This window comes from Candida dubliniensis, chromosome 1, assembly GCF_000026945.1.
Source record: "Candida dubliniensis CD36 chromosome 1, complete sequence".
Taxonomy (NCBI): domain Eukaryota; kingdom Fungi; phylum Ascomycota; class Pichiomycetes; order Serinales; family Debaryomycetaceae; genus Candida; species Candida dubliniensis.
Genome location: NC_012860.1, coordinates 2917869 through 2931534, shown reverse-complemented (window position 1 = coordinate 2931534; position 13666 = coordinate 2917869). Strand labels below are relative to the sequence as shown.

Here is a 13666-nt window from a genome sequence, read left to right as displayed (position 1 = left end):
TTTTTAGATCCCAATTTGAACAATATACCATTGGAACCTACTATTTATGTAAAAGCACAAGAATTTTTCTTTGTTTTAAGAATAAGTAATATTATACGATAGATTTTAAAACTGGTATCTACTGTAGAAAATAAACAAATAACAGCAATATTTATAACAATAATACTAATACTACTACCACTACCACTACCACTACTACTACTACTCATGATTGCTTGTATATAAATTTTCTTTAATAATATAATTTGCAATTTCTGGTAATACTTCAGATTTCCAAGTTTCTCCATCACCATTTGTATTTGTATTTGCATTTTCATTTTCATTTTCAATTTGTTTTCTAATTGAAGAAGAACTAAGAGTAGCAATATCAATTCCATTATTACTATTCTTATTATCAATTTCTTTTGGTGGTACTAAATAAATATTATCAGACCAATGAGATGGAATTTCTTCATGATCACCTTTTCGAATATCATCAATAAATTTTGATTGGTCAATTTGACTAAATGATTTATCTAATCTTGTTAAACAAAATAAATCAGTATTTTTCATAAATGTTTCTAAACTATTAGATAATTTATCGGGTAAATAATATTTAGGATTAAAAATTCTTATTAAAGTATCAAATCCAACTAAAAATGTCAATTTCACAAGATTATTTTGATTAATTTGATGATTTGATTTTATATAATTTAATGCTGCTAAAGATTTATCAACAAATTTGGCATGATTAGTAAGTCCAATTGCAATATTAACTGGATATTTTTTAGATAAATCATTAGCCATTAAATACATCATATCTAATCGTTTATCAAATGGTTCTGGTTTAGGTTGAAGTTTATCAGCATTTTTGACTGATAATAAAAGTAATACTACTTTATTAGTCACGGGGATATTATCATAATTTTTAGTTAAACTTTCTTCAATTAATGCATAATGACCTAAATGAGGAGGATTGAATGAAGAATCTAATATACATACACGTTGAGTAGTAGGAGTGATAAATGAGGAGGGGGAGGAGGTGGTGGTGGTAGTGGTGGACGAAGTGTTGTAAATAATTGAGAAATCTGATTTGGAAGTCAAGAATTCTTGTAATGGTTTAAGAAATCGACCTGACATTTTTTTTTTTTTTTTTTTTTGATACTAAGAGTGTTGTTTAACAATTGGAAGTTGGAAGTAAAGAGTTGAAGAATTGCAATTAAAGTAGAATCTGTTGATTGTTGATTGTTGTTGTTGTTTTTTTCGGGTATTTATATATGTTTTTAGAGGGTAGGGTGGGCCGGGCTAAGTATATAAAAGAAAAGAAAGGGGGTTAAAGAATTAGAGTTGAGTTTTAATGCGCCTTATTACACACACACACACACTCACACAATAACCAAGAAAACAATCAAATAGCGACATATAACAAAACATAACAACTACACTCTTGTACAATTGAATTGTTTATTCATAAAAAAAAAATACTACCTACAATTTCTCTTTTTTTTTTTAATCAAAAACACCACAAACCAATCAACTCTCTTATAATTCATCTTTTTCGACTTTTTCTTCTTTATCAACACCAGCAATATCAACTAATTCAGCAGTGAATATCAATGCTGAATTTGGTGGGATTGGACCAATTCCATTACTTCCATATGCTACATTTGGATGACACCATAATTCTCTTTTTTCACCAATACACATATCTAATAATCCTTCATCCCAACAAGTAATCACTTGTTTACTACCTAAATTAAATGGTAATGGAGTACCTCTCAGAAATGAACTATCAAATTCAGTACCATCTTCTAATTTCCCAGAATAATGAACACTAATGAAATCTCCTGATTTGGTTTTACGTTTACATTCAACCAGTTTAAGAATTTCTATCATCAAAAAATTGTTTAGTTAGTAAATTGTTGGTTGGGAAAGATTCAATAACTTTTTCTTTCGTGTTAAAGTAACGTACTAATTTTTAATTCATCTGGAGATGCAGTAGCTGATACTGAAGGAAACAATTGAGTTAATACAATTGCAGCTAAGGAGATAAATGATGTCTTCATAATTTAGGTTTAGGTTAGTAAAATCAGTTGATTCTTGTTGCTGCAAAGTGTGTTGGTACTTTGAAAAAAAAAAAAAGTAACTGGAGATATATTTTTCGTGCAATATAAATATCTCTCAACCAACGAACGAACGAACGAACGAACGAACAAGCCAAAAAGTAAAATCAAAGTCGTGCCTGATATGTCGATTATCACAAATGAACACTTTACATCAAATGTCTGTCTACATTGTACGTTTAACAGTCAATAAATATATAATAATACTCCTAAGTTAATTTAAATCCTATACCTATTCCAATTTTTGAAGTAAAAAAAAAAAAAAAATTTGATTCCCTATATTTATACATTGTTACTAACCGTCAATACAGTAACATTTACAACTTGAATGTTGCATACATTTTATAATCAGTGAGTTTTAACACTTATTAGGTGATGTGGTGGGGAGGAGGGGACCACTCTCACTGGTGATATTAAACATTTTTGCTTTATCATAACACATAGCTCACTCTGTCTCTCTAATAGTTGCTATTCATAGTTCTTTTGTGTATGGTTAAATCCCAGCATCTTATCACTTTTTTAGTAATCCCTCCCCTAAATTGATATTTTTGTTCTCCAATGATCAATAAAAAACATATCTTTATCTCTATTTTCTTAGTTTTGTTTTGTCAAACTTGACATTAACTATTTCTTTTTAAAAAAAAAAAAAATTCGTTTGCATTTTTACAAGAATAAACGTCCATTCTCCAATTCTTCAATTGTGGATTCGACAATTTCATCATCGTCATCATCTTCAACCAATTCAATGGTTGAATATTTAATCATATCCCAACGTTTCCAAAACAATTCAATTTCTCTATAATCATTAGAATCAACCAATTCTTGTAAATAATATTTGGCTTTAGTTAAACGAACTTTCAAATCTTGCAATTGACAAGATGATTGATCTTGTTTGGATGCTTGTGTTGAAGCAATAGTTTGCTGGTGTGGGAAATCAGAATAATCTGTAATATCAGTGTTGTTATCAAAAGTTTCATCAGCACTGTCATCTTCTTCTTCTTCATCATCGTAATCCTCGTTATCATCATTAAGTTTTCCATTATAAGCTCTTGTACTAGTGCCAGATTTATTGGAACCAAAAACATCATCTTCAAAAGATGTAGTAGCATCACAATATCTAGCCCAAGCTTCATCAATAGCTCCAATTAAATATTCAAAGCAACGAGTTCTAGCATTTCTGTCAGCAATAGGAACCGAATTGTTATTATCACAATTACCATCTTCTTGACCGTCAGTATAATGAACTGTGCTGCAATCGAGATTTTCAATCTCAGTTTCTGATCCAGTGACTGCAAGAACAACACTGGATTTACGGGTAGGAATAAGTTTTTTCCTTACTTGAATAACCTCAAATGGGGATTGTTTATCAGCATCACCATCATCATCATCTGAATCAGAATCTTCTTCTGATGATGATAAAGAAGAATTATAAAATCCTTTAAAACCAATACCACCAAAAACAGGAATCTTATTATTATTCAAGCAAATTCTTTTATTTGGTGTGGAGTATAAACTATTGAAAGTCGAACAACCACGTTTGGTAGCAACAGGAGCAGTAGTAGCTGAAGTACCTGGAAATGCTGGAGAACACAAAGCCATTATTTAAAATGTATTTGTGTCTTGGAAAACTAAATTATAAAGAAAAAAAAAAAATAAAAATAATAAAACAAATTTCAAATAACCCAAAGTAAACCTAACAAAAAAAAAATAGTCGTGTCTTTTTAACCAGTAAAAAAAGGTCGTGTCTATTATATCAGGAAAAAATAGGTAGTGTTAAATTGAACAAGAAACAAAAAGTTAAAGGACAGCAAGTTATTTGTAATTGCCACCGTGTTCAATTCTGACCAATCAAAAACAAAAAAAAAGAGCCTTCGCCACTGAAACAAATATGTCCAAATGAGGTTTTTATTTTGAGTTTAGTATTAACACTTATTAAACCAGCAAGATGTAGTTAGTTTAATATATGAGTTTGTTCGTTTGTTTATGTGTATGTTCTTTTTTTCTTTAAAAAAAACCCAACAACAAATATAAAGATAAATTGGGGGGGGAGTAACTTATCCAGTAAGTAATTGTATAAATGTGTGGTGGTGTTGTTTATTAAGTTTCCTTATAAGAGACAAAATAAAAAAAAAAATAGAATTTTTGTTTTAATTTGCCTTCCAACAGCAAAAAAAAAAAAAAAAGAATGTGAGTGATGGGAATGAAAAGGAAAGGAAAGAAAAGAAAAAAAAAAAAAGTGAAATGTAAAATGTAAAAAAAAAAAAAAGGGGAGGAGGGAGAAATGGAAATAAAAATACAAAATTTTAATGACCAAACTTTCCAACAAGTTTTATAGGAAATTTTTTCTGTCTCATCGACAAAAGACAAAAGACAAAAAAAAAAAATAAAATGTCCATATATATATTGGTTCGTACACTACTTGCTCTAGTTTAGTTTATGCAGAAAAATAGAAAAAGAAATTCCATTGATTTCCATATTGGGTTTAATTTTTATATGCATGATTGATTATTGTTAAGGTTCTTGTCATCTGATTGGTTGAACTGGTTTTTGTGTTGTTCTTTCAAGAAAAAAAAAAGAAAATGTAGTCGTGTAGTTATGTTAGAAAGAGCAAATTAGTTTTCATTCATTCGATCTTTTATTATATAATATAGGAGAAGCAGAGAGATAAAAACGTTTCGTATTGTTTTTGTTCTATCTCCCCCTCTACTCTTCTCTTCCCTTCCCTACCTATCTTCTATCAACTAATCTTAGATTTGATTAGATAGAGCAAGATTCAATTAAATTGAATTGAGCAAAGATTGTTTAGATACACATCAATGGTTTGTTGTAGTTGAGTTAACAAGGTTGGAAGATAGAGCAAACTTAAAAATATGCATATCTTTTTTTTTTTACTCCTATTTTTTTGGTTTTGAAGGCAGTGACTTGCTTAGTGGTCTCTCCACTTACACGTTCTCCACCCCCTATATATATTTTTTAATTTCAATTGGAATTACACTCACACTCACACTCCTTCTACTAATAACACCACACTTACATATTTACACGATAAATAATTTAGACGAGATGTTAATAATTATTATTATTTGGAAATTTTTCAGAATTTTCACAGTAGTGGTGGTGATTTTGTGTAGATGGAATACTCTTGTATAAGAATTGTTGCTGTTGTTGTTGTTCTACCACAGCAAGAAATAATAATAGTTATCAACGTTTGCTTATCTATTGTTTTGTGTTTAGTTCTATTTTGTCTGATTCTTCAACAGAATTGCCTGTTTCTTCTACTGCCTATAGCCAATCTATAACAAATGTAAGTGTGGTGTTATTATTCGTTTGTGCCTTATCTTTGGTTTTTTTTGGGATTAAGTACACGACTACACTAAAGAGATACCAATCTATTAGCAAAAGATGAATTGTTATCATTAGCTGTTTTTCTCCCCCTCCTGGAGCAACAATGAATAATTCAAGAATCAACTCAAACATAGGAATTTCAGATATTCTAGATCTGGTTCACAATGTAGGATATGATTGTACCCAGATCCATTTGATTGGAGTTGTTTTCAGTTATTTTTTTTTTTTTTGAGTTAAAATTTGTGTAAACTTTTAGTGAAAAAATATCTACTGTAGTAAAATCATTTTTTTTTTTGCAACTATTCTTCAAGAATTATCTAACATAACAAATATTGTTATAATTCAATTTTACTAGAACTAAATAAAAACGCACACACCCCTAAAACCTTTTATATATCCTAAACAAATAACCCAAACCATTAACCCTACCCCCCCCCTCTCTCTCTCTAATACCCTTTTATTTTATTTTTTTCTTGGTTTCTTCATCTAATTTAGAATCTAAATAAACCATAATTTTCAAAACATATTCAATAAATGTATCCATATTTCTATGATTAAAAATATCTTGAATTCTACGAATAATTTTAAATGTAATTCTGCAACTAATAATAATCAAATTTTTTATAGCTTCACTTTTACTATCAACATCTTTTTCTAATCGTCGTTTAAGCAATTGTTTAGTATTATCATTTAATGAATTAATAAAATAATCAATTTTTTGTTCATTATTATCAAGTAATGATATTAATTCTTCAATTTCTATTAAATCCATGGTATCAACATTACCTTCAATTTGATCCATAAATGGACTACTACTACTACTACTACCTAGTAGTGTTGGAGAAGAATCAGAAAATATATCATCATTAGTTTCGTTTGTTGATGTTTTAGGATTGAAATAAGGAATATATGGTAATCTTGAAGATAATTGAGTTTTCCCAGTTTTATATATATAACTCAATATTGACAGTTTATTTTCATAAATTAATTGTAAGATTTTTTCATTAGGATCTTTAGTTATATCACCATTTAAAACAATATCTAAATTTTTAGTAATTAATTGATCAAATTTATTATTTTGATCAGTTAAATATTGTTTCATTCTATAATCTTTATCAATATCAATAGTAGGGGGAGTAGGAGTAGGAGTAGTAGTATTGGTAGTGGTAGTGGTATCATAATAATCATGAGTTAATGTTTCAACAAATTTTGAATCATTTCTTGATGTAATAGCAGTAGCAGATGAACTTGAACTTAATGATGATGATGAATTAGACATATTTGTTGCTGAAAGACCAAATCTTGGTGGTGGTAACAATATATTATTTTTCAACTTTCTTGATTTTCTACGAGCTAATCTTTCAGATACTGATAATGTAGAAGATCCATCAACTGAACCCAAATGGGATTGTTTCTTTGGACTATCAAAAATATTAGCATCATAATCAAAATCATTTTCCTTGTTGTTGTTGTTGTCTGTTTCTTGTTGTTTTGATGAGCTATAACAATTATTTCTATTAGCAAGTAATTTTGAATGAACCTTATCTTTGGTTGTAGTGACAACTATGGGTTTGATTTCTTCTTCTTCACTAGAAGACCCTACTTCATCTTCATCTTCAGTTTCACTTTCCAGTAGATTAGTTGTGGTGGTTGTGGTACTCGCAGTGGTAAAGTTTTTAATTATGGGAATATGTCTTGAAAATGGAATTCTATTAACAACAAATGAAACAACTACCATAATTTGATATCTTTAATTTTCCCTAAAATATAACACAAACAAGAATAATAATAATAATAATAATAATAATAATAATAATAATAATAATAATAATAATAAATCTAGATTTAAATGCAGATTAAGTTTTTGTTAACGACGACGACCAACGATTGATGATGAGTTCGAAAAATTAAAGTATCTAAAACAAAACAATAAAACGAACAAAGGAAAGAATGAACGGGAGGAGGAAGAAAGTGGAAAAAGAAAACAACTTTTGAATTAGACGAAGAAGTTTTTAATTAGTTATTAAATTAACAAAAACAAAGGATGTAAAATATGTGGACCTAAATTGTTGAAATGTTATAGATATTGGGAAAAAGGACAAGTATTAATTATTTATCAATTGTGGTTTTCTTTTCTGATAAATAAGATAAAAGAAAAATAATGGGGAAAATATTAATATTTAAGTAGTTGTTTCAATTTAATATAAATTTGAAGAAAGAGAGATTTACCATTCCAAATTTGAATAACATAATATATTAGTATTAGATTTAGAATCCATCCCGAGCAATTGAAGTTCAAATTCAAATCTTAAGAGGGAAAAAAGCCGAGACTCATATATAAAATACACAACCTCCCGTGGTCCATCCAGTGAGTGAGAGCCACCCAAAGCCAGCCACTAAAAAATGTCATGTGAAAAATTTTCTATAGTAGTTGCGAAAGTAAAGAAAAGAAAAAAAAAAGGAAACACTTTAAAAAACGTTTGCTTAATAAATTAATTAGTACTCTTTATTTATTTCAACCACAATTGATAGATAGATATGGAATGTTTTCAGGGAATCTATTGAGAAAGTTTCGAGTACAACCTTATTATGATCTTGGAATGTTGTTTAAAAATATTGCAATTGACTAATATAACTATTAGGTTCACTTAATTCAAGTCACAATGGTCAAGAATTTAGTTCTGTTCATTAAAACTGTGCTCTCATATAGATGATAAAGGATTTCAAATCTTCAGAACAATATTCCCAATAGAATATTGAGATCTACAACTAAATCGAAATTCATTTAGATCTCACACAATAATTTCTGCATCTGGTAGCGATAAACTATCTTTGCAAGAACAAAAAACACAGATCTACGAAACAATTGCAACTTTGAACTTATTTAAACTGAATGACGAATTCTCGTAAAGATTTTAAATCTCTGCCATAATATTCACCACCCTTATTATTATGGATTTACTAAAAAAAACAGCAATCTTTGATCAAAGATTGAACATCACTAAATTCGATTCTAAACACAATAATCACTTCTATTTCATTGTTTTGATGAGGTTGTTCAACTGTGCCTCAAATATCTACTCAATTAAACCATGAAGGCGTAGTAAAATCGACAATAGATGATGATGATGATAAGTTTTTTGTTTTTGCTTAAGTAATCGTGCGAGCTTCTCAAATCTGAAAAAGTAGTACTAAAGAAGAGGAAGAAGAAGAAAAAAAAAGAATAAAACTAGTAAACTGAAAACAAATACACCATTCCAATTGTTTCTTTCATCAATTGAATTGCAAACATTCAACAACAACAACAACAACAAGAATTTCTTCATAGAATATCACCAATTAATTGAACTCATCCAATATGGCTAAAAAGAAAAGCAAACTGAAATCTTCTTCTCCAAAACCAAAAGTTTCTTCTGCCAAACCAGTCGAAATTGACAACCAATCTAATATTGAAACTGTTCAAGATCCCTCACTTACATCCCAACAACCAGCGCCGGAAGAGTCAGAGATCCTTGCAACATCACCTCTGGAAGATACTACAGCTACAACAGAATCATCACCAGCAATCACAACAACAACCGAAGCCGATCCAATTGAATTATCAGTATTAGACAATGCCGAACACGCAATTGATTCAAGTTCAATCAAATCAACTGAAGCAGTTTTAGAAACTTTGGATAGTGAATTAAATACCATTACTGATACTAAACCGGAACAACCAACTGAACAAGAATTGAATCCAACTTTAGCAAAATATATGCGTAGTTGCCAAGAAGGGAATTTAACTTTAGTTAAAGAATTGATTTCATCAGGTCAAATTCTGATTAATGATACATTTAGTGATGAAATTACTGGATTACATTGGGCTTGTATTAATAATCGATTATCGTTAGTGAAATTTTTAATTGAAAATGGTGCTAATCCTAATCAATTAGGAGGAGAATTAAAAGCTAGCCCATTACATTGGGCATGTCGTAATGGTCTTGTATATATAGTTGATTATTTAATCAGAAATTCTGATGCTGATCCTAATTTACGTGATTCTCAAACTTATAATGCATTACATTTAGCTGTACATTCTTCAAATATCATGTTGGTCATTTATTTGTTATTGAGTTGTTGTAATCCTGATTCAATGAAAAAAATATACGTTGATGAACCCGATGGATCAAATCGAACACCATTACATTGGGCCAGTTATCAAAATGATATTTTTACCATTAATGCATTATTGAGATTTGGAGCTGATGTCAGTAAAGTTGATAATAGTTTGTTTATTCCTTTGCATTGGGCATTTATGAAAGGTTATAAATCAGTGTTAAAGGCATTGGTAGAAGCTGGATCCGATATATTTGTCAAAAATGATCAAAATAAAAATTCATTTGATATAGCTAAAGATATGAATTGTTCTAATACTTGGGAAAAAGTTTTACTTGAAACTGGTAGAGATCCTAAAAAAAATTGGGCTCCTATTAAACCTTGGGTATCAGTCAAATTAGGTAAAGTTATTACATTTTTAACTCCATATTTTTTATTACCACTTCTGTTTAATGTTTTATCAATGGGTCAAGGATATATAATACCTAAATTGATATTATCAATTGGAATATTAGCAGGGGGGGTTTATTTGTTAAACAAATTAGTGATTTCTCAATACATATTTGATGATAAAAAATTAGCCAAATCACCAATTTTAGCAGGGGTATTTTCTGCTACAGCGTTTTGGAGTGTTTTGGTTTGGTTATACAATATTTTACCAACTACATTTATTCATAATTTTTTCGCTAATATTATTATGGCCGCCCTCATTGGAGTTTTCAGTTGGTCATTTTTTAAAGCCATGTTCATTAACCCTGGATATGTTCCTACTCCTGCTGACAACAATGTGATATTATCTCAAGTGGCTCAATTAATAGAATTGGGTCAATTTGATACTGATCATTTCTGTGTTAATAGTTTTGTCAGGAAACCATTGAGATCAAGATATTCAAAACATAATAAAAAACTTATAGCTAGATTTGATCATTCTTGTCCATGGGTATATAATGATATTGGGGTTAGAAACCATAAAATTTTCATTACATTTGTCTATTCATTGAACATGGCAGTATTTGTGTTTTTATATTTATCATTAGAATATTTCGATAAAGTTAAAGATAAGTACGAATCTGATGATGAAGAAGATGGATTTGCTTGTTCAATTTTAGGAGATGACATGTGTTATGGATATAAAAATCATCATTTCCATTTCAATTTATTGATATGGGATTTATTCCAATGTGTATGGATTTCATTTTTATGTATTGTTCAAACATTTCAAATCCTTAAAGGTTTAACTACATGGGAATTTAGTTCATTAAACAAACAAATACAAACCAATCGATTCAATCATTCTACTGTTCCTAGAGATTTTGAAGCTGGTGAAGGGATTTCATTAGATCAAAATCAACCATCAGAATCATTAGAAGGTCAACATAGACATCATCATAATGAATTTCAAACATGTATGAATTTATTAGGTATTGATCAATTCATATTGACTTTGAAAATGAGTATAGGTTCCCTTTTTAATCATCATGGGAACAATACTAGATATGATCCATTGACTTCATTGCATATTCCTACTGATCATGGAATTAAACAAAATTGGTTAGATTTTTGGATTATCGGTGAAGAGAAATGGAGAAATGTGTTTTATTTGCCTATTGATGGTGAGAATAATTTAAATGGGAAAGTGGTAGATTATTATACTTTATATAGTTACCATTGATTATATATATATATATATATATATATACCAAGCTAGTTCTTATAAACCACTCTAAATATTTTCTTTCTAAATATGCTATCAAAATTTGTTTATCTGGAATTGACAAAATCAAACCTTGACAACAGTAATTTAAAAAAAAAAAAAAAAATTCACTGCATCTTGTTTTTATTTTGGTCGACCCACAACAATAGGTAATGAATCTATAAGTCACAAAACAATAACTCAAGACAATCTAACAAATCATCTGTTAATTGTTTGTAACTTGTCAGACAGCCACTTATACCCACCCAATTCAAAATCCTCCTAGAAGGCACAATGAAAAGGGTAAAGATCATCGCTCCTTTATAATAGCTGCATAACCTTCAAAAAAAAGGAAAGCATCAAGTCAAAGGCAAAAACATTATTAAATAGATGACCAGATTGCAAAGAATCACAGTCAAGCAAAAATCATGTAATTATCTCACTTTGAGGGTATAAGGGTAATCTCACTCATCAACCAAGTTGGATTCAGTGGCTCTTTTGAAGAGTCAAAGAGGGACGTGACCTATAGAAATGATCCTATGAAGTACGTCGACAGAGAAAAGAAAAAAAGAAAGGGGAAAAAAAATGAGAAAAAAATTTTTTGATGATTTGATGATGTATTTATAGTGCGGATTATGAGATGAGTGATGAGAAGGAAGGTAGGAATTTTTTTTTTAGGGCTCACAGGATGTTAAAAAAAATTGTTTTTTGTGCAGATAGACACGTACGCACTTGTGCATAAAATCCGGTTTTCTTTCTAGTAACCTCCCAAAACCAATTAAATGCAATTGTTAGCTCTCAATATTAGGCATAATGTGTAAAAATTGATTGCAAAATCATATCGAATGAGTTAGATTATTGTAAGAGGAATGTGATTGAGAGTTTAATGCTAGATATACGTAGATTTTTATTACTTAGGATGTCTTATATAGTTGCATCTTTTTTTTTCTGGTATTATTTTTATTATCAAATCTTGTATGGAGTACAACATATCTTCAATCACACGTTAACCATTTTTCTTTTTAAATGAAATCATGAACACCAACACCCATCACAAAAGATCATTAGAGGATTCTAATGGGAATGACACCAAGAAATTGAAACAAGAGGATCCAAAGTATATTTTACCAAAACAAGTGAATACACACCCAGCCACTCTACCGGAAAGAAAGAAAAATATAGAATACATTCTTAACATCCTAACTAAGAAACAACCAAATATCACCAATCCAAAACTAAAAGCAATAGAAATCGAATATGAAATAGCCAAAAAATCAACCAATGTGACTTACAAAACAGTATTCAGACAAGAAGTATTCAAATTAACCAAACCAGTCAAATCCCAACCTCTGTCACAACAACAACAACAACAACAACAACAACAACAACACCACCTCAATAAAGTAGATCAAGAAGCAAAAGAATTGAAAATCTTAAAGGAAATGATTATTTCTCGGAAAACGTTAATAGATTTTGGATACATAATGGACCCACCTGAATCCAAACCAAATGAAAAAATCACAAGAATTTGTAGTCGATGTGGAACTGAATTTCGTTTAGATCAACAATTACAACCAATTGTTTGTGAATTCCATCACGGTAAGAAACAAAAAGGGAAATATCTATGTTGTATGTCCAATGTGAATGGACAACCTTGTAGTAAAGCCAAAAATCATGTTTATTTATTAAATACACCAGAAGAAAAACAAGCATTATTACCATATAAATCCACTAAAGAATTATTCACAACAAAGGGTAAATCACAAGTACTTGGTATTGATTGTGAAATGGGATTTACCACAAAAGGATTTGAATTGATGAGAATTACCGCAATTGATTACTTCACTACAAAAACAGTTTTAGATATATTCATTAAACCCATTGGTGAAATAGTAGATTTAAATACTAGATATTCTGGTATTCATGAATTGACGGATGATTTTTTGTCATGGGAACAACTGATGAAGAAATTAGGTGAAGTAATGGATTCAGAAACAATATTAATTGGTCATGGATTAGAAAATGATATGAATGCCATGAGATTAATACATGAGAATATAATTGACACTTCTATACTTTTCCCAAGTAAATGGAAAACTGGTCCAAATAAACGATGGAGTCTAAAAGATTTAGCATTCGAATATCTTAGTCGTAAAATTCAGACTGGTGAACATGATAGTGGTGAAGATTCTATTGCTGCAATTGATATTGTGAAACATTTTGTCAAAAAACAGTTGACGTCTGTAGGTACATCTATTAAAAAGTAATGAAAAGATATTCTTATAACCTTACAATAACGCAACCACAACATCGGATTGGAAGAAATGGGACATTTGTTTTTTACATATTAAGCAAGTCATTCATAACCCATAAAACAATTCGTTAATTACTTTTCAATCATACATAGAAACTATATAGAATCAAGCTA

The 13666-nt window shown here is 29.5% G+C and overlaps 6 protein-coding genes across 6 annotated transcripts; 2 read left to right on the top strand and 4 right to left on the bottom strand. All coding sequences in view use genetic code 12, as the record gives it.

Annotated features, from left to right (window-relative positions):
* Nucleotides 1-201: 201 nt before the first annotated feature.
* CD36_12310 (conserved hypothetical protein) lies at nucleotides 202-1119 on the bottom strand (the record flags this gene model as incomplete). Its single annotated transcript, XM_002417825.1, has 1 exon — nucleotides 202-1119. One exon carries the CDS (start codon nucleotides 1117-1119, stop codon nucleotides 202-204), a length of 918 nt encoding a protein of 305 aa, XP_002417870.1.
* Nucleotides 1120-1521: 402 nt separating this feature from the next.
* On the bottom strand, nucleotides 1522-2045 carry CD36_12300 (peptidyl-prolyl cis-trans isomerase, putative; the record flags this gene model as incomplete). Its single annotated transcript, XM_002417824.1, has 2 exons — nucleotides 1522-1868; nucleotides 1952-2045. The coding sequence occupies 2 exons, from the start codon at nucleotides 2043-2045 to the stop codon at nucleotides 1522-1524; spliced, it is 441 nt and encodes a 146-aa protein (XP_002417869.1).
* Nucleotides 2046-2765: 720 nt separating this feature from the next.
* On the bottom strand, nucleotides 2766-3701 carry CD36_12290 (conserved hypothetical protein; the record flags this gene model as incomplete). Its single annotated transcript, XM_002417823.1, has 1 exon — nucleotides 2766-3701. One exon carries the CDS (start codon nucleotides 3699-3701, stop codon nucleotides 2766-2768), a length of 936 nt encoding a protein of 311 aa, XP_002417868.1.
* Nucleotides 3702-5904: 2203 nt separating this feature from the next.
* CD36_12280 (conserved hypothetical protein) lies at nucleotides 5905-7185 on the bottom strand (the record flags this gene model as incomplete). Its single annotated transcript, XM_002417822.1, has 1 exon — nucleotides 5905-7185. The coding sequence occupies one exon, from the start codon at nucleotides 7183-7185 to the stop codon at nucleotides 5905-5907; it is 1281 nt and encodes a 426-aa protein (XP_002417867.1).
* A 1620-nt stretch (nucleotides 7186-8805) lies between these two features.
* Nucleotides 8806-11217, top strand: CD36_12270 (ankyrin-repeat containing palmitoyltransferase, putative; the record flags this gene model as incomplete). The annotated part of the gene is made up of 1 exon (XM_002417821.1): nucleotides 8806-11217. The coding sequence occupies one exon, from the start codon at nucleotides 8806-8808 to the stop codon at nucleotides 11215-11217; it is 2412 nt and encodes an 803-aa protein (XP_002417866.1).
* A 1055-nt stretch (nucleotides 11218-12272) lies between these two features.
* CD36_12260 (RNA exonuclease, putative) lies at nucleotides 12273-13505 on the top strand (the record flags this gene model as incomplete). Its single annotated transcript, XM_002417820.1, has 1 exon — nucleotides 12273-13505. The coding sequence occupies one exon, from the start codon at nucleotides 12273-12275 to the stop codon at nucleotides 13503-13505; it is 1233 nt and encodes a 410-aa protein (XP_002417865.1).
* Between the last annotated feature and the right edge of the window lie 161 nt (nucleotides 13506-13666).